General features: G+C 36.8%; 1 protein-coding gene across 1 annotated transcript in view; it reads left to right on the plus strand.

Annotated features, from left to right (window-relative positions):
- AGGF1 (angiogenic factor with G-patch and FHA domains 1) overlaps positions 1-19603 on the plus strand; it is a 32493-nt gene extending 12890 nt beyond the window's left edge. Inside the window, exons 6-14 of the mRNA XM_003899835.5 lie at positions 520-850; positions 2364-2475; positions 3154-3205; positions 6850-6951; positions 8092-8257; positions 9655-9737; positions 13724-13851; positions 16104-16203; positions 17476-19603. Coding sequence (XP_003899884.2) covers positions 520-850; positions 2364-2475; positions 3154-3205; positions 6850-6951; positions 8092-8257; positions 9655-9737; positions 13724-13851; positions 16104-16203; positions 17476-17676 — 1275 coding nt within the window. The 3' untranslated portion in view covers positions 17677-19603. The remainder of the gene's footprint in view (positions 1-519; positions 851-2363; positions 2476-3153; positions 3206-6849; positions 6952-8091; positions 8258-9654; positions 9738-13723; positions 13852-16103; positions 16204-17475) is intronic.
- Positions 19604-25280: the final 5677 nt, after the last annotated feature.

Here is a 25280-nt window from a genome sequence, read left to right on the forward strand (position 1 = left end):
TCCAAACTCAAATGCGCTGTTAGGTGTAAAATACACTCTGGATTTTGCAGACCATGTAAACTATCTCATTAATAATTTTACTTTTTAAATGTGACTGCTAGAAAATGTAAAAGTACAAATACAGCTTGTGTTACATTTTTATTGGACACCATTGGTCTATGCTATCCCATAGTCCAGGCAATATGTGATTAGGGCTTGGACTAGGAATGTTAAGACATTGAGAATAGAGGGACAGATTTGGATATATTTTGAGAAAAGTCTGTAGCACTTGGTAATTTTATATATGGTTAAGGGGATCTCAGACATAACTAGAGGATTTTTAATTTGGATGATAAGAAGATGGTAATATCATTAACCAAGAAAGGAAATGTGAGAAGGAGAGGGGGAACAGATCGTAACCATTGTTATTTTACTGACATATATCTTCATGAATTCATTAAAACTTGATGTAATGTTATCAGATAGTGATGTTTAAGAGTGTTCTCCCCTGTTCCCACCTATCTACCCACCCTTCTCCAGGATTTGAACTCAGAGGATCAAAAAGCCTTAAGTGTTGAACATACAAGCTGCAATGAGGAAGAAAATATTGCGAATATGAAAAAGAAGGCGAAAATAGGCATTCATCACAAAAATAGTCTCCCCAAATTCACTGTTCCAGCTAGTGGAAATACTATAGAGTCTCCTCTTCATGAAAACATCTCTAATTCAACATCATTTAAAGATGAGAAAATCATGGAGACTGATAGTGAACCAGAGGAAGGTGAAATTACAGACTCTCAGACCGAGGATAGTTATGATGAAGACATTACCAGTGAAGGCAATGTAACTGCAGAAGATAGTGAGGATGAAGGTGAGTAGATAATCATTATTTAAGTAAATACCCCAGTCTGGTAACTATGTAAGAGCAAAACCGTTAAAAATGTTAGTGAGTCATCGTATACCTGCCGGAAAGTAAACATTATTTTAATGATGTTATTGAAAATTATGTGGGTAGCTACTTGGTTTTTAGAGAGTAGGATGTGAATACATGACTAATACTTGGACCTTCAGAAAGTTTCATTGTATTGAATGGCGTAGTCAATAGAATACAAAACCAAGTTACCTGCATTCTAATCTTAAAATATAGATTAAGGCTGTTTTAGTGGGTTAGATATTCGTAGTCTACTTTTGTAATTAAGAGAGAAAAACAAGTTGTCTTTAAAAAGTATACATTATGAATTCAATTACATGGATATTATGGAAAATCTAATTTTTTTTTACTTGAATATATAAAGACATACTTTTAAAACACAGGATTTCATGTTACAATTGGCCTTCTGTATCCATGGGTTCTGCATTAGTGGATTCAAGCAACCTCAGATCAAACATATTCAGGGAAAAAAATGGATAGCTGCATCTGTACTGAACGTGTACAAACTTTTTTTCTTGTTATTATCCCCTAAATACAGTGTAACTATTTATATAGCATTTACGTTCTATTAGCTATAAGTAATCTAGAGATGATTTATAGTATACAGAAGGATGCACATAGGTTATATGCAAATATGATACCATTTATATAAGGACTTGAGCATCCATAGCTTTTTGGCATATGAGGAGGGATCTTGGAACTAATCCCCCACAGATACTGAGGGCCAACTGTGTAGTGTATGAGCTTATTTTGTTCTTTGGTTCTCAATGTCATTTCTTTTGCTTTTATTTTGAAATTTATTTTATTTATTTTTTATTTTATTTTATTTTTTGAGACAGAGTCTTGCTCTGTTGCCCAGGCTGGAGTGCAGTGGTGCGATCTCGGCTCACTGTAACCTCTGCCTCCTGGGTTCAAGTGATTCTCTTGCCTCAGCCTCCCGAGTAGCTGGGACTACAGGCACACACTACCATGCCCAGCTAATTTTTGTATTTTTAGCAGAGACGGGGTTTCACCATGTTGGCCAGGCTGATCTCCAACTCCTGACCTCAGGTGATCCACCCACATCGGCCTCCCAAAGTGCTGGGATTATAGGTGTGAGCCACTGTGCCTAGCCTTTTTTTTTTTTTTTTAAATGGACTCAATTTTTGTAACTTAAAATAATATAAAAATATTTGGGATATTTTCAGATTCCAAAACCTTAAAAAAGAGTTGATTATTTGATAACTGTGATAGATGCTACATATCCTGCAACCTTTATGTTGATCACTTTAATAACAGTATTAAGCCTTACCCATTGCTATGTATTATACAGCAGAATTTAAGAAGTTTGTTTTAGTCAGAATTAAGATTTTTGACCAACACTTTTTTATTTTATGGATGCCGCCTAGTTATCCCTATGAAGTTCTTTTTCATAGTAGTTAAGTTAATATTTACTCACTTCTTTCCTTGGCAGACGAAGACAAAATTTGGCCCCCATGTATTAGAGTAATTGTCATTAGATCACCTGTGTTGCAGACAGGATCACTCTTTATCATTACTGCTGTAAACCCTGCTACAATTGGAAGGTAAAACAGTTAATATTATTATATCATTCTTTCAATTATTTCAGAAAGGCTTTATTGAGAGCATGTATTTTTGTTTGTTTGTTTTTTGTTTTTGAGACAGAGTTGTGCTCTTTTGCCCAGGCTGGAGTTCAGTGGCATGGTCTCGGCTCATTGCAACCTCCGTATCCTGGGTTCAATCAATTCTCCTGCCTCAGCCTCCTGATTAGCTGGGATTACAGGCGTGCACCACCACGCCCAGCTGATTTTTGTGTTTTTAGTGGAGTCGGGGGTTTCACCATGTTGGCCAGACTGGTCTCGAACTCCTGGCCTCAAGTGATCCACCCACCTCGGGCTCCCAAAGTGCTAGGATTACAGGCACATAAGCCACCACGCCTCACCATAAGTTAAGCATTATTATATGTGCTGTGGATACAAAGAGGACTAATGCAAATCTCTACCCAAAGGAAGCACAGTCTGGGGGGAGAAAAAGACATGAGCAAATAATCACTGTGTGAAAGCACAGGAAGTCTAGAGTAGCAGTAAGGAAACTGGATAATCCATAACCAGGAGATTTACTGTTGATAGACATGTATTTTAACATTATCTATTCTTAAAAATCCTTTCCATGTCACTCTATAAGTGCTGCATTTATACAATATGCTTCAAAAATTATTAAAGACACTTTACTTCATTCTGCAGAGAAAAGGATATGGAGCATACTCTCCGAATCCCTGAAGTTGGTGTCAGTAAGGTAAGCTCTTTGATTTCTCAAATATAGTCCCCTAGATGTAAATTTTTATATTATTATTACAGTAGAAAGCTTAGAGGTTTTTCTCATTTAATAGGAAGGTTAATATACAGTGTAGTAATGGTAATGAAGGCAGTGCAGATTTATTTCAGTGCTTGAGAAAATAAAATTTTTTATCACAATTTGAATAAACAAAATTATGTTTATTTTTAAGAATCTGGACAAGGGTAGAAAACATATTACGTCTTAAAGTAGTACCCATTTAATGAATATTTATTGAGTGAAATAAATAGGCTGTATTTTATGACAGTTAAAAATTGAATCTTACCTGGCTTCTGGCTACTTTAGGAGGTGGTTACTTTGAGCCAGAGGATTTTACAACCCAAGAATATATCCTATACCGCTCAGAGATCTTGTTTAAAACTTCCCCCAATTGATCATCTAATGGTTTCAGGAAAAAGAACGATTGAGTTTTCAAAACAAATAGAACAGAATTGCAACTCAAGTTATAAGTAGAAAATAACTAAAGGTTTAGCTCCTGATGCTCTTTATATATTTTTACTTTTTTTTTTTTTTTTCTGGAGATAGGATTTCACTGTCGCCCGGGCTGGAGTACAGTGATGTGATCATGACTCACTGAAACCTCGACCTCCCAGGTTCAAGCAATCCTCCCGCCTCAGCCCCACAGGTAGCTGGGACTACAGGCATACTCCACCATGCCCAGCTAATCTTTATGTATTTCATAGAGATGCGGTTTCGCCTGGAGGTTCCCTAGGCTGGTCTCGAACCCCCTGGGCTCAAGTGATCCACTCGCCTCGGCCTCCCAGAGTGTTGGGATTACAGGCGTGAGCCACCATGTCTGGCCGAGGCTCTTTATATTTCTCTTTCCTGTACTGTTTTCTCTCCTCTCTTATAGTTATCTTTTTTCCTTTTTTGCTTTTCTCTTTTTTTAACCTTCCATCATTCCCATTTTGCTTTTATTTAATGGACCGTAATGTGGACCTAAAATAGATTTTATGTGATTTTTGTCTTTTTGGAATATAATTTGTCATTTTTAATTTGAAAGACCATTTACTTTCACTTTTTGGAGACTCATTCAGCAAGAGGAAAAAGTTCTCATAATTTTAATTCTAACCAGATTATCTTGCTTATTTACTTTTTTACTATGACCTTGGGTCTCCTGCCTCCAAAAAAATAACACCTTATCTGTAACTTAAATAGCAAAGAGTTCTGAGATCCTTCCCCACTTTCCATCTAAACTATAGATAGTTCTATGGTGGCTTTCTTTGTTTTTTTTTTTTTTTGATATAGAGACAGGTTCTTAACTGTGTTGCCCAGGCTGGGATGCAGTGGCACGCACTACAACCCATGACACCTCCTGGGCTTAAGTGATCCTCCTGCCTCCGTTTCCTGAGTAGCTAGCACTATAGGCACACACCACCACACCAGGCTTCTGGTGGCATTTCTGTTTTTTCTTTCTTTCTTTTAAACTAACATCCATTGGTGGGGTGGATAATTAGTTGGTGAAGTCAGTTTGATAGCACATATGACGTGTATCCAAATAGAAACTTCTAAAAAAGAAACTTAATGTTAGGGGAAAAAACAAGTATTTGACCACTAGATAGAAGACTTTCTGAGTTTAAAAAATGGTAAAAATTACAAAGGACAAAGTAATTTTGCTCTTTGTATGTTAAGAAACCAGTTTAGAAGGCAGACTCGGACAGGCACAACAAATATGACACAATATACATTATTATTTATTTTTGAAAAGTTCACGCAAATTTTTGTTTTCAAACCCCACTGTGACACCAGTAGATAAGTGAGCAAAAGATACATCAGGCAATTCACAGTTAAGGAAATATCATGGTTAATATATGAAAAGCCATTCAGTCTTTCTAGTAATCTGAGAAATACAGATGAAGCCAAGGTGTCAATTTTCATTCATCATTTATTAAATATCACTCCTATTGGAAAAGTAATTTAGAACAGCTTTTTGGAATAGGGTTTTGCAGTACGGAAAGACTTATTCTGAACAATCCAGTTGGAAAAAAGTGTATAAAGGACTTAAAAAGAAAATTTACAGAAGAGGAAACTCAAATGACTAGTAAATATTAAAAAGAGTTTTGGGGTTGGGCACGGTGGCTTACGCCTGTAATCTCAGCACTTTGGGAGGCTGAGGCGGGCAGATAACGAGGTCAGGAGATTGAGACCATCCTGGCATACATGGAGAAACCCCATTTCTACTAAAAATACAAAAAGTTAGCCAAGTGTGGTGGCAGGTGCCTGTAGTCCCAGCTACTCAGGAGGCTGAGGCAGGAGAGTGGTGTGAACCTGGGAGGTGGAGCTTGCAGTGAGTCAAGATGGCGCCACTGCACTCCAGCATGGGTGACAGAATGAGATTCCGTCTCAGAAAAGAGTTTTGGTACTAATCAGGGAAATGCAAGTTAAAATCACAATGATAAAGCAATTTCACACCTCTTAGGCTAGCAAAAATTAAACATTTTGGCAATGTCAAGTTTTGGTTTAGTATACATAGAGCAACGAGGATTTTCACAGACTGCTGGTGGGAGTATGAATTGATACAACCACTTTGGAAAAACAGTTATCTAGTAAAGTTTAAGATTTGCTTATATTATGATTTAGCAATTCCATTCCTAGGTGTGTACTCCAGAGAAACACTTGCATTTTGCACACAAATAGATTGCAGGTACAAGAAGGTTTATAGTAATATTTAAAAAAAATAGTAAAACCTTGGAAAAAACCCCTGAATGTCCATTTTCAGAAGGATAGATGGATAGATTGTGGTATATCCACACAATGGATTACCATTCAGCAAAATGAAGGAACGACAGCTCTGTAACTGTATAACAACTGGATGAACCTCATGACTTAACGTTAAAGAAGCAAAATAAGAGGAATAGATAAAGTGCTATGGAAAAAGGAGGGAAAGATTAGTCCTAACTATTGAAGATCCTGGAAACTTCTCTGAGATGTTGGCCTTGGGTGTTTCAAATCACATTTTGTATTAAAAATTTTTGGCCAGGTGTGGTGGCTCATGCCTGTAATCCCAGCACTTTGGGAGGCCAAGGCGGGAGGATCACTTGAACTCAGGAGTTCAAGACCAACCTGGGCAACATGGTGAAACCCTGTCTCTACAAAAAATACAAAAAATAACCAGGTATGGTGGCACACACCTGTGCTACTCAGGAAGCTGAGGTGGGAGGATTGCCTAAGCCCAGGAGGTCAAGGCTGCAGGAAGCCGTGATCACACCACTGCACTGTAGCCTGGGTGACAGAGTGAGACTCTGTCTCCAAAAAAAAAAAAAAAAAAGGAGTTTTTAATGATATGGACAAATACTTACATTAGGTCAAAATTTTTCAAATTATCATCTCTAGTACAAAAAGAGAAAAAGTAGGACATATTCTAAATTTTTCATGGTAGTTAAAGGTAGAATTATAGATGACATTTTCTTCTATAGCCTCTGTTTCTACCAGAAGCATATAATAGTTTGTGTTTCTAAAAAAGTGTTAAGTATAATAAAATGTAAATTATCAAAGACTCAAGTTAACATCATCATATCATACAGAAATTGTCCATAGTTTTGAAAAGTGTAGTAATTAATAATTGCTTGATTTTATTTTCTAAGTTTCATGCAGAAATTTATTTTGACCATGACTTACAAAGTTATGTCCTTGTGGATCAAGGCAGTCAAAATGGCACAGTTGTTAATGGAAAACAGATTCTTCAGGTGAGTGTATATGTATTAATTAGTTACCTGCACATTATTTTAAAACTGAATTTTTTTTATTTCTGAAGGCCATAATCTTTATCATTTGGTTCAGAGTAAAGCCCAAATGTGTTACTCGGAAAGAAATTTCCAGAAAGGCTGAAAAAAGAATATAATCAGTGGGTCTTCCTTGGCTGTTGAGTTTTGACTTCTAATTGTGTATCTGTGCCTTATTTTCAGTTATGAATCCATTGTAAAGCTATTGAGAGTAAGTGTGTAAATGTCTCAATAACAACTTTGAAGGTCCTCCTTTTTTTTTGTTGTTGTCTTAATGGAAATGCTGCTAAATTGAAAACTTCTTAAAGGCAAAAGCTATGTCTATTCAGTTAACACTTACATCCTCAGCATGTAACAAACTATTTGGCCTATAATAAGAAAATATAGGGGCTGGACGCGATGGTTCATACCTGTAATCCCAGCACTTTGGGAGCCTGAGGCCAGTGGATCATCTGAGGTTAAGAGTTCAAGACAAGCCTGGCCAACACGGTGAAACTCCGTCTCTACTAAAAATACAAAAATTAGCTGGGCTTGGTGGTGTGTGCCTGTTATCCCAGCTACTTGGGATGCTGAGACAGGAGAATCGTTTGCACCAGGGAGGCGGAGGTTGCAGTGAGCCGAGATCATGCCACTGCACTCCAGCCTGGGCTATGGGGTGAAACTCTGTCTCAAAAAAAACAAAAAATATAGGGAAGGAGGGAGGCCTTATTCTTAGTCTGTAAGAGTAAAAATGGAAATAAAACTGAGTTATCAAGAGAGAAGAAAAGGGAGATGTGATGCATTTATCCCATTCTCTTAACACTTCATCTTTTTTTACTATGATGATTATATGTTTTGGTAATAGATTGAAGTCTAGAATTGGATATTTCTGATTGGATAGCGAGATTGGTGGGTTTGACAAATTGCTCAGTTCAGCTGTCTTCATCTCCACTAGTAGAACTTTTTTTTATGCGTCATCAAGTTGGGGAAGTGTGTTTGTGTCTATTTCATTTACAGCTATTTTAAATATATTTTTAAAATTGTAATCAGACATTACTTACAGTAGATGTAAGGTAACCATATGTGATTGTTTTGATTTCTGTTTTGTAAATGGTTCCCCTCTAGCCGAAAACTAAATGTGACCCTTATGTACTTGAGCATGGAGATGAAGTGAAAATTGGAGAAACTGTCTTATCCTTTCACATTCACCCTGGCAGTGATACCTGTGATGGCTGTGAACCAGGGCAGGTTAGAGCCCACCTTCGCCTTGATAAGAAAGATGAATCTTTTGGTATGTGAAACAGATTAAATGTGGCTGTGATAACGTTCTCTTTCATTACCTAAGTGTTCTAAAAAATACCAGTCAGCTACTGGCTATGTGTCTAATTGATATGATACTGCATTGAGAGATATTTATACAAAGCTATTGGTCTTGTATCCAGTTGATGTAATAATAGATTGAGATATATTTCAGTGAATATTACCAAATGAGACTAAGAAATGACATATATTTGGAATTTGAGACCTAGGCTAATAGATTATAATTGTAGTTGATTTTTCTGTGTAATAATTTAGCTTCATGATATGTAGCATTGGTCTGCTTTCTGACCAGGAAAGAGATTGATTAGCTCTGTTTCTGCTAATCCAGTTTAGTAGGCTTTTGAGTCAGACTGTAGTGGTAGTCAAATGTCCTTAGGAGCAGTTGTAATTGAAAAATTGGTAAGAGAGTAAATTTTAAGTGTTCTCATCATACACAAAAAAGTGATAAGTACATGAGGTAGTAATGGATATGTTAATGAGGTTGATTTAGCCAGTTCACAATGTATACATATATAAAAAATCATGTTGTATACCATATATACACTTTTAATTTATCAATTAAAATAATTTAAAAAGTAATGACAAAGTAATAATTTAATAAAGATTGGTTTCCTTTTGACATGTATGTATTGATGTAAAAAAGTCATCCACAGTTGAACTCTGTCATGTAATATTAACATAGGAAATAATAGGCCAAGGCATTAAGGGTTGTTGATTGATATGTTTTCTGTCCTATTGATAGCTCATGCTGTATATTGTCTATGTACCATTATTTTTTATAATGGCACTGTAGGATATTACTGTTGTGCTTTCATCCCACCCATCTAAAGCTCTTAAAATTTAAATAGTTGCTTTGAACTAGTAAGAGGTCATCTTTTTTGACATAAATTTTCCCCCAAATGCCAAGTATGCATGTTCATTGTTTTTTTTTTTTGTTTTCTGATACTAATTTGAAAATGAGTATGTTGCATTACACAGTAACATGAATTTTGGTTTCTCTGACTTTTATTTTGCTTATGGCTATGTTCCTTTGCAAAATTTACTTAATATTTCTGCATTTGAGATTGTGTTACAATAATCATATTGAAAAATCAAAATGTTCATTGTTCATTTTGGTATCTATACTGTAAGATTCCTATTATGTGTAGTTTTTGCTTTACTTCTCAAGTAGGTTTAGTTACCAAAATGCTGAAAGGACATCATCACAACCCTTTTATCCTTTATATTAATGTTTATTTCAACTTCTGGTTAATCGGAATGGTTACTAACGGGTTATATTAGTTTTTTATTAATTAAATAACATTAGTTTTAATTTTCTACAAAATCAGATTTAGTGGCTTTTTTTTAACCAAACTTTTTTTCTTTCAGTTGGTCCAACACTAAGTAAGGAGGAAAAAGAGTTGGAAAGAAGAAAAGAATTAAAGAAAATACGAGTAAAATATGGTTTACAGGTGAGGATGTTAAATATTGTTTCATTTGTTAAGCTGTATATCTGGTTTTCAGTAAAAATGTCTTTAAATATGCTGAGTACATTTTATATATAAATAGTTGTGTAGTATGATTTTGTGATTTCTGTTAGTTTAGTGTTCTGGTATTCATAATCTAAAAACTACTGAAGTTGGAGTAGAAAAATGATAATAGCCTACATTTGAATATATATTTCTGGTTTTCAGAAAACTTGCATTAAGATGCCTTGACATAACTAGACATGGTAGTGTCTGTAGTTTGTAGTCCCTGGTACTTGGGAGGCTGAGGCAAGAGGATCACTTGCAGTGAGCTGTGATTGCACTTACGAATAGGCTCTGCACTCCAGCCTGGGCAATATAGCAAGATCTTATCTCTGCAAAAAAGATGACATTGATTGAACATAGTTGGAGAACTAATACGACCTGATTTAAAGACTTATTATAATTAAACTACAGTGATTAAGGTAGTATCATATTGGCATAAAGATAAATAGATGGATGGAACAAAATAGTCCAGGAGTAGATCCATATATATGTGTGGACTGTCAATTTTTGATAAAGGCATGAAGGCAGTTTGGTGGAGAAAGAGTGGTCTTTTTTTTTTTTTTGAGACAGAGTCTTATTCTGTCACCCAGGCTGGAAGCGTGCAGTGGCACAATCTCAGTTCACTGCTACCTCTGTCTCCTGGATTCAAGTAATTCTCCTGCCTCAGCCTCCCAAGTAGCTGTGATTGCAGGTGCCTGCCACCATGCCCGGCTAATTTTTGTATTTTTAGTAGAGACGAGGTTCACCACATTGGGCAGACTGGTCTCGAACTCCTAACCTCAGGTGATCCGCCCACCTTCGCCTCCCAAAGTGCTGGGATTAAAGGCATGCACCACTGTGCCCGGCCAAGAGTGGTCTTTTTCAACAAATGGTGGTAGAATAATTGGATGGCCTTACCAAAAAAAACAGCAGACAAAAAGAATATTGATCCATACCTTGAACAATCTATAAAAATGATCCAAAAATGGATCGTAGATATAAAAATAAAACCTAAAAACTTTAAAACTTCTAGAAACTTTTTTTTTAAAGGCAAAGATTCTAACACCAAAAGCACAATCCTTAAGAACAACTTGATAATTTGTATTTCTTCAAAATTAAAAATTTATGTTTTTCCAAAGACACTATTAAGAGAGTGAAAAGACAAGCCATAGACTGGAGAAAATATTTGCAAATCATGTATCTGGTCAAAGACTTCTATATCTAGAATATACAAAAAACTTTCAAAACTTAATAATAAGAAGAAGACACCTCAGTTAAAAAATGGGCCAAAGATTTGAATAGATACTTCACCAGAGAAGGTATGCTGATGGCAAATAAACACCCGAAAAAATGTTCAGTATCATCAGTCTTTAAGGAAATGAAAATTAAAACCACAATGAGATACCACTACAAATCTGTTAGAATGCCTAAAATTTTCAAAACTGACTGTAACAGGTATTGTAAGGGTTGTGGAGGAACTAGAAATCTCATACACTGCTGGTGGGAATGTAAAATGGTGCAGTTGCTTTGGTGGTTTCTAAAAATTTAACATACACCTATTTTACAATTCAGCCATTCTACTCTAAGACATTTAACCGAGATAAATGCAAGCATATGTGCATAAAAAGACCAGTAAGCAAATGCTCATTGCTTTTTTTTTTGAATAACCAAAAACTGAGAAAAACTCAAATGTCCTTCATATATGGATAAGCAAACTATGGTGTATCTATATGGTGAAAATACTACTTAGCAATAAAAAAGCAGGAACTAGTAATATAGGCCACAACCTACCTGGATGAATCTCAAAATAGTTATGTTGAGTGAAGCCAAATAAAACACGTATATGTGCTGCCACTTGTGGAACAGTTTCACTATTCACTGATTTCCAGCTTGTCTGAGGTCAGTGAGATAGAACACACTCTCATACAAGTTACATGAAGCAAACTTATGACTTACAAATAGGCAGCAAGGGATGACAGAAGCCTGGGATTTATTGTGAAACCACCCCCCAAAGGTCAGAAAGCTGCCTTGTGGGTGAATGGAGCCTCAACTTTGTATGTCCTACTTGCACAGCAGTTGAGGGACCCTGGAAAGCAGCCCACCTTGGGTTATGTACCTCAGGGTCGTTTGACTCACTGGGCTACAATGTTGAAGGCTGTCGTGTTTCCAGGTGGGGACTGGAACAGCCTGGACTGTTTCAGCCAATCCCTCCTTACCTCAGGATGTTGCATTCCCAGCACATTCTGGTTGGTGTTGAGAACTACAAACAAGAAAGTGGGAAGAACTGTTCTGCACCATTTATATAAACTTCTAGGAAAGCAAACTAATGTATTGTGACAGAAGGAAGAAGAGTGATTGCTTAGACAAGGTTGATGCTATACAGGGAAGGTCTGGAGAGCTGGATTACAAAGAGAGACAAGGACACTTTTGGGAGAGATGGGTTTGTTTATTATCTTGCTTATGGTGATAGTTTCATAGGTCCATAAATCTCAAAAGCATCTCATTGTACACTAGTATGATTTATTTATATTAATTATACCTCAATAAAGGTTTTTTTTAAAAAAGTTACCGCTTAATCCTGTAAATAGACCAGGGAGGCAATTAATTAATGTTTCTAGTTTACTTTTGAGAAACTAAACCTTAGTAGCCCAGCTATTAAATGGTAGAGCTAGATGTAGAATCTAGGTCTTAAGTATATTTGTGCTGAATTTTTACACTTCATGAAGATATGGAAAAAGAAGTTGCTGCCAAAATAACATATTTTTCTGTCAAATTGTGTTTTTTTTGTTGTTGCTGTTTTACTAAGGTAGAGAAATCATAGAAAAAAAACAAGATAGGCCAATTTTGGGGGAAAATAGAAGACATTTAAGGAGAGAATAAAATTGTTTTCTCAAAAATTTTAGCTCAATTTCTTTATTGTCTTCTGGGGGAAGAACTTACTAGGATAGGTAGTTCTATATTTTTCTTCTCTTTTTAAAAGCAAAATTAATTAAAAGCTTCTGTCGTACCTTTGTTGAGTTGCTCTCCAGTCCCTAGCATCTCTCTGGATGAGTATCATACTTTTTATATAAAGATCAGCAAGTTATAACAAAGGGAAAGGGAAGGCTTCTGTGAATGCTGAATTGACTACCCCTTCTTTGTGCCACCACCACACCTTGTGTATACCTTTATCGAACCACTCATACTGTAATAGGCCAAAGGTTATGCACATCTTCCTTCTGGCATTTCATAACCTAGCATGGAGCTTGACATACTCTTTATCCAGTGAATGTTTGTTAAGTGACTAATTAGTCACTTAAATGGAGCTTTATTGAAGTAAAAAACTATTATTGCCAGGTTAAATGGGTTTTTTAAAAGTCTCTACATTTCTCCCTTCCAAGAAACAGTATCGAACTACTGTAGGTCCCTTGGAACTTTCAGTTCCTTAGAGAAAAGGGGAGATAGATTTTTTCCCAAACCCCAGGGATTCTGTATTTTTCTTCAAATACTAGTCGTTCGTATGACGAGATGAGAACGCAGCATTGAGTCAGAATATACTATATTTTCACCGTATCATCTTCTTACGTATATGTATGTTGTGGCATAACTTGAAATAATATAAACATTTTAAAGGGGATAGAATAAAAGTAGCATATCTAATATGATAATTTCTTCATATCTTTTTTTTATAACTTTAATATAAATCAAGTAGAGATGGGAGTCTTGCTATATTGCTCACACTGGTCTCAAACTCCTGACCTCTAGCTATCCTCTTGCCTTAGCTTCCCAGAGTGCTAGGATTATAGGCATGAGCCACCATACCCGGCAGTTTCTTCATATCATAGCTTGTTTTATTTTATTGTTTATAGAGGCCACATTGACCCATATTCGTTAAGTAAGGCACATGTACAGAAATTGTCTTATTTATCAGCTTTCTCTTCCTCAATGAATATTTTGTGTTTATTAAGAATACAGAATACGAAGATGAAAAGACATTGAAGAATCCAAAATATAAAGATAGAGCTGGAAAACGTAGGGAGCAGATTGGAAGTGAAGGAACTTTCCAAAGAGATGATGCTCCTGCATCTGTTCATTCGTAAGTTTTGAATTACAGTGGCTCGAAACATCCTTTGTTCATAATCACATTCATAGGTTGGTCTGATGTTCAGGGCTATATATCCTGATAGGTGGCCTATTTATTTATTTATTTATGAGATGGAGTCTTGCTCTGTCGCCCAGGCTGGAGTGCAGTGGTGTTATCTCAGCTCACTGCAACCTCCGTCTCCTGGGTTCAAGCAGTTCTCCTGCCTCAGCCTCCTGAGTAGCTGGGATTAGAGTTGCGTGCCGTCACGCCCAGCTAATTTTTGTGTTTTTAGCAGAGGCAGGGTTTCACCATGTTGTTGGCCAGGCTGGTCTTGAACTCCTGACCTCATGGTCCACCCGCCTTGGCCTCCCAAAGTGTTTAGATTACAGGCGTGAGCTACCACGCCTAGCCGATAAGTGGCCTTAAAATGAATGCTTTAACAACAAAATGGAGACACTAAGTCTATTTATACTTTCCACTAATCTTAGAATTCCATTATCCCCTAAAAAATTGCTGAGCATATACATGAGTACCTGTACTTAAACACACGTATATGTATGTTAACAGTCTAGCCACACAGTTGAGTGTGTATGCTTTTATATGCTAGATATCTAGAAGCCTAGACTGGTAAGAACTTGGTATGGACTAGTATCAAATACTTCTGTTCTTAATGACTGTGAAATATAATTTTTCTTATTTATTTTTCTCTGATTCAGTTTTCTCTTGGCAAAGTAGTTTGGATAAAAATGAAAAAAGGTGATTTTTGAGGCCTGCAATATGACCATATTTCTGCATTTAATCAAATATTAGCTACATTTTTTTCCTCAGAATATAAATTTTGAGTTTAGTTAAAATTTAAATTTTTCATATAGAACTAGTAACTAATTATAAAGTTTTGATTCAGTATCATATTGCATTGACGCTAAGAGTTTTATGGTTACAAATGGCAACAATTTTCTCTTGATGGTACATAAAATAATGGTGTACCTTAGAGTTGGTGGAGTTTGATCCATTACCAACATTTTATTTGATGAAATACAGGATTACAAAACAGGTACACTAAGCAACATGACACTTTTTTTTTTAAGTTTAATATTTAAAATATAATCTTGGAGAATATAAAGAGTGCATTCAAATTAAATAAGATAAATTTAAAATAAAACACATTGGTTTGACATTGCTTGGTTATTAATTAGGGCTACTAACAGCATATTTTGTGGAACTGAAAAGATAGAACATAAAATACTCTTGAATTAGCAGAGTATAGAATCATAGGACAAAATGCAAACAGTGATTAAGAAGTTTGTTTTTTTTTTTTTTTTTGAGACGAGTCTCGCTAGCTGTGGCACCCAGGCTGGAGGTGCAGTGGCTGAGTCTCGGCTCACTGTAAGCCTGGGCCCCAGGTTCACGCTTCTATTCTTCCTGCCTCTGCCTCCGAGTAGCTGGGACTACAGGCTGCCTCGCCACCACCGGCTAGTTTTTTGTATTTTTAGTAGAGACGGGGTTTCACCATGTTAGCCAGGATGGTCTCGATCTCCTGACCTCGTGATCCACCCGCCTCGGCCTCCCAAAGTGCTGGGATTACAGGCTTGAGCCACCGCGCCCGGCCCACAAGAAGTTTTATTTCATTTGAACTTCTTAATATATAACATGTACAGAAAATAACACAGATTATAAGTATATAGCTCAATGATACATCATAAAATTAACGTATTGCAGAATAGACATTTCTTGGACAAGAAATAGAAAATTATCAGTAACCCCAGAAGCTTATTCTCCCTGTGCCTTGCCTAATCACTGTCCTGCTCTCCTCCTCAAAGGTAATCACCATCCTGACAGCAATAGATTAATTTCACTTATTTTAAAATTTTAAAGAAATGGAACAATTCAATATTTATTTTGTGTCTATATTCTTTTTGTTCCACATTATTTTGTTATGTATGGTTTATTTTTATTACTGAATAATATTCTACTGTATGACTATACCACAATTTATCCATTTTAATCATTGCCAGACATCTGGATTGTTTCTGATTTGTTGCTATTAGATTTGCTGGAAGAACATTGTTGTATGTGTCTTTTGGTGCACATGCTTTTCTAAGTAGGACATGTACCAGTGGAATTTATGTGTCTTCAACTTTGTTAGGTAATGCCAAGCGGTTTTCTAAAGTAGTTGTACCAATTACTTTTAATTCATGAATTTGTTATAAATGTGACCTAAAAGATCTTTTATCAATCAACTATCATTTTAATATTCCTTAAAGTGAAATTACTGATAGCAACAAAGGTCGGAAGATGTTGGAGAAGATGGGTTGGAAGAAAGGAGAGGGGTTGGGGAAGGATGGTGGAGGAATGAAAACTCCGGTAAGACTTGCATTTTCTTGTATTCATTTATTCCTAGAGCAGATATTTACTGTGTACATTAACGTGCCAAACATTGCCTTAAGTGTTAAGAATATAGTAGAAAGCAAAAGCAGACATGATTACTGCCTTTGTGGCATTCACAATTACCAGATATATACATGTGCTTTGTTTTGTGTTTTATATTTTTAGAAAGCCTCTTTTTGAGTGCTTCTTTTTCCTACATTAAAGCTAGGGTAAAAAGTGCTGTTTCCTGAGCCAAAGGTTCTTCTGTGTTTTAGAGTCATTTTTAATAACTGTCATACTGTGCCTGGTGCTGAGCACTCAAGAACAATCACAGTGTTAGTTTACAAACAGGTGGATTCTGTGTGAGCTGAAAAGTCTGTTAGGTTCAAGAATCAGAGCATGTTAACATGGAATATAGAGAATAATGTCTGGAAAACGACATAGTGGTTTAATTAATGGTCCCATTGTTCATAGGAGGTTTGGGTTATCTTTCACACAAACCTTAAGAAGTAACCTGACTGTAGAACTTTCTGGATAATGACTTAGTACCTAAAGAAATAATAGATGGATCAGTGTGAGTATATTCCAGCTTTCTCATTTTTTTTGAGTTACAGTGGCAAGAACTAGGATTTTGTAGTCAGACCTAGGTTAGAATATGTGCTCTGTCATTTACTAGCTATGTGGCTTTGGGCAAGTTTGGACTTTAGTTTTCTTATGAAAAAATGGGGATAAGAACTCTTTTTCAGGGTTATCTTGAAGATAAAGCCCCTAAGCATTGTACCTTACATTAGGCACTCAGTAAATGTTAGCTTTGAATGTTCTTAAAATATTGAGAAGTGCTCCCCTCCTGTTATGAAAATAAACAATCAGATTCTTTTTATGGTTATTAATGTTTAACCTGCTTGTTCCACTTACTTAGGTAAGGATAGGACAGTGGGTTTAAACATATCCATTGCCTTTATTTCTGTTTAGGGTGGAATGACATACTCTGCAGCATCTAAATGAAATTTGGTGATTGCTAGTTAAGGAGCACTCTATTTTCTGTAAAGTAGGCTGTACTTATTGACAGGCAAGACAACATAGAAAAATGAGTGTAAGTTCCATGTATAAAAGTATATATATTCCTGCACGTATTAGATGCATTTGACAGGTTTTTCTTTTGCATCAATCTGTAATAAATCAAAAAATTATAGAGTCCTAAGTTGGACACAGCAGATTTCAATGTGTTTAGACTCTAAAATAAGTCCTCTGCTCAACTTTTGGTAACAGATCCAGCTTCAGCTTCGGCGAACACATGCAGGCTTGGGGACAGGCAAACCATCCTCAATTGAAGATGTTCACCTTCTCCAAAACAAGAACAAAAAAAACTGGGACAAAGCACGAGAGCGGTTTACTGAAAACTTCCCAGAAACTAAGCCTCAAAAAGATGACCCAGGGACCATGCCTTGGGTAAAAGGGACTTTAGAGTGAAGGTTAATCATAGAAGAAAACTCTAGCTTTTTTAAAAATAGAATTTGGAAACTTATTTTTTCTCCCCAAAAGAATCAGCAGCACGGGGGAACTGTGTCACAGTTTACCTCTTCCTGATTCAGAAATGTGTATGGTTTGCAGCTTTTAAAAACCATTTTTTAAAAACTAATAAATAGTGACTGAACCAATTTATGCAGTAAATAGACTAAAGTTCACAGGGCACGGATGAGTTTATCCAACTTCGTTATTTTATCTTGTCATTTACAACATCCATATAAGCAACTAGCCATATACGCAAAATTCATATAACTACTGACTTAAATGTACATCTATCTGTTCTTGTCTCCATATATTCATGTAAGATGCACAACAAAAGAAACATCAAAAGTTTATAAAAATAAATCTGACTATATGCATCCTCATTTATGCCCTTTAGAACCTAGATTAAAAATGTTGAGAAGACATGGGTAGTGGCGCATACATTTTGTTATCCTTGAAATAGATAGCCTAAGTCATATTATTGAAGAACTAATGAACAGGTAACATGTTGTAGAAAATTAGCCTTTCATTATTTTCTTCTGTGAAGAATCTGTTGCTATGTACTATATATTCAGCATTTATATTTGGTTTGTTTCATAGCTAATGAGGTATTTAGATATGAACAACTGAATACATATTGAAATAGTGTGCTGGCATTTGTAGTTTTGATAAAGACCATTGCAGGCAATGGAATTGTGCCAGAGAAATCTGATTTCTAGTACAAAAGGAATACTTAGCCAGGGCCTCAAGCTCAAGATACTTACTGAAAACGTCCTCAATTGCAATAAAAACATTATAACATGAAAAAGAGTGGTTTGTTGAACCAGTGATTTAAATGTATTGATCTGTTTTGGCAGAATTTTCTAGTTTAAATTGGCAGAATTATAACAAAGGGGAGCCTCAAATATTAGACAATTGCAGTGCGGCTTTCTGGGTGCAGGTGTCACTGCTCTGCCACCTATCACTGTTCTGTTCAGTTTTTCTCTTGGGTGTTTGCTGGGAAGTTAACACTGGAACTGACCCTTTTCTGGCAGTGAATGTAAGCTCTAGCTCCCCCATCTACTATAAAGAAATGTCTTCAAGATGTAGAAATAAGGAATATCCTGAAAATAAAAATTATACAGTAGTAAAGGTAATTCAGAAAGAAAAAACTACCTGTTAGAATTTCCAGTCTAAATGGCACAGGGTAGTTAGGGAGAAAGGGGGATGGAGAAAAAGAAACTATGACTAAAGATGAGAGGTATGAACGAGTTGTCAAGTTCCTATGGGCTTAAGCTAGGACAATCAGGCCCTAAACTCCAAATTTGGATAAAATATCTCTTTGCATTCCTCTTGGCCACGTGCATAGTCTGACACATATGTATGTACAATTAGACTTGCAGGCTGCAGGAGTGCCCTGCATTGTTTTCTTTTAATTAGAAATAAAAAGTATTAGTCTAAATGTGGTTCTGGTGCTGGTGCCCTGTTTATACATAACAATATAGGACACCCCCAAATAGGTTTTGCCTCTGGTGAATCTTGGTCATTGGGTTAGTATGTGACTGTCTATAATGTTTTCCATTTGTATTATTATATTGGGGAAAACATTTTTTATCATTTTCTATTAAGAAAATGGAAAACTTAAATATGGTGTTGAAAATGGAAATACATGTGATATTTGCATTATTAAACCCTTTTGCAGATCTAAAGTCTCAGGGTTCCACTATTAGTGGTTAAAGTATTGAATAATGTCTGGGTCTATTTCCATCTGTAAAATAAGAATATTTGTCTCACTTGTCTGTCGTGAATAGCAAATGAGAAAATGTATATAAAAGCACTTTGTAAATTGTAAAAGTAGTACAGATGTGAGCTTCTATTTGTTTAGAAGCATAAATGTGAATTATGTACAGTTTGAATTATGCATAAATTTTTTGTCTAATTTTAAATATTTGTTTAATCACACAATACATTTTCTAACTGAGTAGCTTTTAAGTATGTATTTTAAGTGGAGCTGCAAGTTCCTGAATTTTGAGAAATCTAACGTCTAATATTTTTGCCAGAACATGAGAAGCTGGCAAAGTTGAAAACAGAAGAAGCCTTCAACATTAAAGTAAAATAGAAATTTTTTCCAGTATTAAATAGAGGAAGCACTCTCATCGTCAAAGAGAAACTTTTTTCTGCCTTTGAAACAAGTATTACTTCTGATGTTTCATTTTTATCCTGAATTTATAGAAAGTAATGGTTTACGCAAATCAAAAACCTTCTGACTTTTCATAGAAAGATTATTTTTTATTTTTTGTGATTTTTATTTTTATTTTTTTATTTTTTGAGACAGAGTCTTGCTCTGTTGCCCAGACTAGAATGCAGTGGTTCTATCTTGGTTCACTGCAACCTCAACCTCCTGGGTTCAAGCGATTTTCGTGCCTCAGCCTCCCAGGTAGCTGGATTACAGGTGCATGCCAACATGCCTGGCTAATGTTTGTATTTTTAGTAGAGATGGGGTTTCACCATGTTGGCCAGGCTGGACTCCAACTCCTGACCTCAGGTGATCTACCTGCCTCGGCCTCCCAAAGTGCTGGGATTACAGGCGTGTGTGAGCCACCATACCTGTCCAAAAGATTATTTCTTAATTTGACATATTTTTAAAGAGCAGGCAAAGAAGATAGAAATCTCAAACAAGGGAAAGCAAGAGACATTGGAGATTGCATACAAAGACCATTCTGTAAGGTTGCAGGACTGAGGGATGTCCTTGGCAGGGGGCCAGAAAGCACTTGTGGACCCCAAACCCAAAGGCAGTCTCAGGAACAGTTGAAAGTATTTTCCCCACCATCTTCTTGTAAGTGTGCTTCTTTTAGTAGGGTATAACTTATATTTCTGCTCTGAATCTTTGATTCAAACATTTCATTTTACTTTTTCAGCCTTTAAAGTGGAAATGCATTTTGATTCTTTAAAATGAGGCAGTGGTTACTTATGTTTCTGTGTGTTTCAGGGCTCAGGCTGTCTCTTCTGCTTTTCTGTTTTACTAATCTTAGTGTTGGCTTATAGCCTTGTAGTTGCAAAATGGCTTTTGAAACTTTAGACATCATATTTGTACCTAAAGCAAGAAGAAAGAGGAAAGAGCAGAGTGTAGTGTTAGTTCTCTTTTTTTAGGAAAACAATAGCTTACACAGAAGCTGACTTCTTGGGGTCATTAGCCAGAACTGGATAGCATGGCTACCCATAGAAGAGATGCTATAAAAGTAGCCAACAAGATGGTTACATTTGGCTTAAGCCAGTCATGAACCAACACCTGCAGCTGAGAATGTTGCCATTGGAATGAAATACATTCAGTGAACCAAGCAGAAGGGGGCAGTGGATGTTGAATGGGGCAGGTAGGTAACTGTGCTAGATAACGTACCTGTCCATCAGTGGGGACTAGGGGTTGCTTAAATTGTGATGCATCCCTACTATGTAATACTTTCTAGCCATTCAAATGAATAGGATAGAACTGTGTATACCCTAGTATAGAAGAATATCTCACAAAGCAGATTGAAGCAAAGTATATATGGCATAATCCCATTTTTATTTTTAAATTACAAAGGTACATATTGAGTTGCTGATTACCCAGAGTGAGCAAACTTTCACATTTTATTATTTCTTTATTTGAACTTTAAAAAAGTAAACAGGTGTGTGGTTAATGTGTATGTATATACACGTTTGTGCTAAGAATTTACCCAGAAGTGGGTAAATTTGTGGTTAAGCCTTCATGGCTCAAACCCAGGCATTTTTCTCACATGTATACCCAGTTTCACTTACCATCTATAAACTCATGACTTCTCTCTGTCTTAGGATATTGATTCTGAGATTATGACTTACATAGCCACCTCAGAGTCACTTTAAATGCAGCTCCAAGACTAACTCCATAATCTTCTCCAAACCTAGTCTCTTCTAGTTTACTCTGTCCAGCTGGTAACACCATCCATCCAGTTGCGTGAGCCAGAAGCCTAAGTCAGCCTCTGTTTCACAACCACCAGCTTTTCTCCCCTTTGTCTGTTTCCAGTATATTAGTTCACCGTCACCACTCACCAAAATTATTCTGAGGGCTTCCTAACTGGTCTTCCTGCAGGCATTCTTTCCTCCGTCTTCCACACTGCAGATAACTTCCATCTCATCGTCTCTTGTTTGGCTTCCCATTAATTTGAGGCTATAAAACAAACTCCAGGCCCATAAGACCCTAAAGGATCTGGCCACTGCCAGCTTTCCTAGTCTCATCTTGTGTCACTTTCCTACTTGTTCGTTGGGTCCTAGCATGCTGGCCCTGAAAAGTTTGTCAAACACAGCTGCCTTCTCTCATCACAGAGCCTCTTAACATTGTATTATATGTGGAATGCTCTTCCTCCCCCATTTTACAGAGTTAATTCTTACATAGTCTTTAGGTCTGCTGATTGAATCTTCAGGAATGCCTCCTTTGAAGCCCTGGACTAGATAAATTGCCTTTGATACGTGTTTTGAAAAACCATTTCTTTCATTTAGACCACTTAGCTTGGTTCTCGGTTATATATTAGTGTGGTTAGTGTAATATTTGTCTGTTTCTCCAGATTCTTAAGTGCCATGTAAGCAGGACCTTGGGTATGCTTACTGTTGCATCCCTAGAGCCTAGCACCACATCTGGTTTATACAACCATAGGCACTGAAGCAAACAATGGGTAACTGCAAGAGGCTTGATGGAGTTTTATCAAGCTGTGACTGAAGAAACATGGGAACTGAGGCTACATAGAGGATCTACAACAATGGCTTTCAAACTATTTTGATGATGATCTACAATATGAATACAGTTTGTATTACAATTCAGTACACAAGCATGTTCATAGCATATGTAGCATAGATTTTGTATACCAGTACTTTGCCATAGGCTCATGTAATACACTCTTGTTTTCCACATCATGGATTGCATCCACTAAATTGCTTTCATAATGCACTAATGCGCTGTGTCCTACAATTAGATTTTCAAACCTTTTCAAAGAACCCACTGCGTTGCTTTAGGAGCTGCAGCTGTGTGAGTCTGTTTGCGTGATGAGGTGGGGAGAGTTTCAGATGCCAAACTGGTGACTCCAGTTCTCAGGCTCATTAACTACAATAGGTCTGGTTTGCAGTTCAAGCTTCTAGATAGGTTTGATTGCATAACATAGAAGGGGTGAACAAAACTGAGCCTCTTACCTGTAGCCAAAACTGCATATTGTGTTAAGAAATTTACACAATTAAGAAATGAAGGATTTTATCTCTGAGACAATGAGGAATCCACTGAAGGATTTTAAGCAGGAAAGGAACCTCATTAGATTGCTTTATAGCAGAATAACTGGTTGATTAAAAGGAGGCAGAGTGGCGACTGGAAATCTTGAGAGTAGGTTGACCTCTTTGAGAGTTTGTTCAAATATTTATTGAGCACCCACCAAATGCTGTGCACATCTTGGAAGGCAGGAACCTTCTTTGTCTTAATCACTGCTCTATCTTCAGCACCTAGCATAGGATTGGATGTTTGGGAGGTCCTCAATAAGCATTTGTTGGTGGAATGGATGGAATGCACATTTGTGTTGCGTCTGGCACTGTGCTAGGCCCTTAACATACATTCTTTATTCTGGACACCATTTTATGAATTAGAAAACTGAGGCTTAAGAGGTTTTAATTTTGCTCAAAGTCAAAAAGCCGGTGTGACAGAAGTGGCAGGGCTGAGATTTCTATCTTGATTCTTTCCATCCCACAGGGATGATTAAGAGCACAGGCTGAAGAGTCTAACTGGCCTGAGTTTAAATTAAAATTCCACCACTTCCAAGCTGAGTGACCTTTAAAAATTTATTTGAACCTCTCTACCCAAGTGTCTTCTATGGAGTTTGTAACCGCTCATTGGGATCACCTTGCCTGCTGCCCAGATAAAGCCAATTTATCAAGACGGGGGAATTGCAATAGAGAAAGAGTTTAATTCATGCAGAGCTGGGTAAGTGGGAGCCAAGTTTTATTACTCAAATTGGTCTCCCTGAAAATGTGGTGACTGGTTTTTTTTTTTAAAGGATAATTTGGCAGATAGGTGGCTAGAATAGTTGGGAGTACTAATGGGTTTGGCCGGAATTGAAATCATAGGGGGTCAAAGTGGGTTCTTGCTGTCTTCTGTTCCTGGGTGAGCCAGGACTGGTTGAGCTAGATTATCAGTCTGGGTGGCTCCAGCTGGTGCATCAGAATGCAGGGTCTGAAAGATATCTCAACTACCAATCTTAGGTTTTACAATAGTGATTTTATCCCTAGGAGCAATGGAGAGGTTCAAATCTTATGGCCTCTGGTTGCATAACTCCTAAACAGTAATTTCTAATCTTGTGGCTATTTGTTAGTCCTACAAAGGCAGTCTGGAATCCAGTCAAGAAGGGAGTTTGTTTCAGGAAAGGGTTATCATCATCTTTGTTTCAAAGTTGAAATATAAACTAAGTTCCTCTAAAAGTTAGTTTTGTCTTTGCCCAAGAATGAACAAGGACAGTGTGGAGGTTAGAAGCAAGATGGAGTCAGTTAGGTCAAATCTGTTTCACTGTCATAATTTTTGCAAAGGTGGTTTCAAGTTTTGGTGAAGATTAAATGGAGATAAGGTTTGTGTGGCACTGAGCACACTCTCTGATGCATAATAAACCTCCACATATCAGTGATTATTAGCATTGTTATTATCCATGCTAGCAATACCAAGGACATGGTTGTAGGAGTAGAATCCCAGAGTAGAGATGGTGGTTATTGAAGTCAGGTAGGATGAGGAATGAGGCTAGCAAGTAGTGGATGGGTCATCCTCATTCCACAAGGCAATAGGAGATAGGTGTGGACAAGAAGACTGAGTCAGGAGGTGGATTTCTAAGTGAATATTGGAAAATGAGGAGGAGATTGGTAGACAATAGTGAGAAAGGATAGAAGTTACTGTAGGTGACTCTCATCATCCTCAAAGGAGGAGGAATGGATTCTACATGACTTTGGAAATGGAGTCATCTGGAGGAATGATAGGGAGATCTAGCCAGACAACCCTGGCTCTCAGTACTCCATGGGAGCACGGGAGCTACAGGGAGAATTCCAAGAAGTAGAAGATTTCAGATCCCCATATGTAAAAGTCTTTCAACAGCATACATTAATTCAGCAAATAGCCATGAAACACGTAGCACAGGCCAGGCACTGTTCTAGGTACTAGGGATACAACAGTGAATAAAATAGTCAAGGCTCCCTGCCTTCATGGAGCTTACATTTATTTTTACATAGGATTTGGCAGAATGTAAGGGCCAAGTAATACATGCAGGCCTTGATAGTTCCAGAAAGTATTAATCCAAAATCGTTTCTGTTCATTCCAAAGTTTTAAAGCCAAAATTTTAAAGCAAAAATTTGGGTGGAGCATTTGATGCAGGAAGGATTTGGGGCTTTTTTCTTAATGTTTTCAGACTGTTTCTAAACCAGATCTATTTAGGGGAATCTTACAAACTGTGCTTTCAAAATCTTTTTAGTTATGTGTTTGAGAGTTCTGGGTATGTAGACAACAGACCTCATTGAGGCTGCAGCCCCTTGTTCAATTATGTATCTCCTCTACCTGAGAA

The sequence above is a fragment of the Papio anubis genome, chromosome 5 (assembly GCF_008728515.1).
Source record: "Papio anubis isolate 15944 chromosome 5, Panubis1.0, whole genome shotgun sequence".
Taxonomy (NCBI): Eukaryota; Metazoa; Chordata; class Mammalia; order Primates; family Cercopithecidae; genus Papio; species Papio anubis.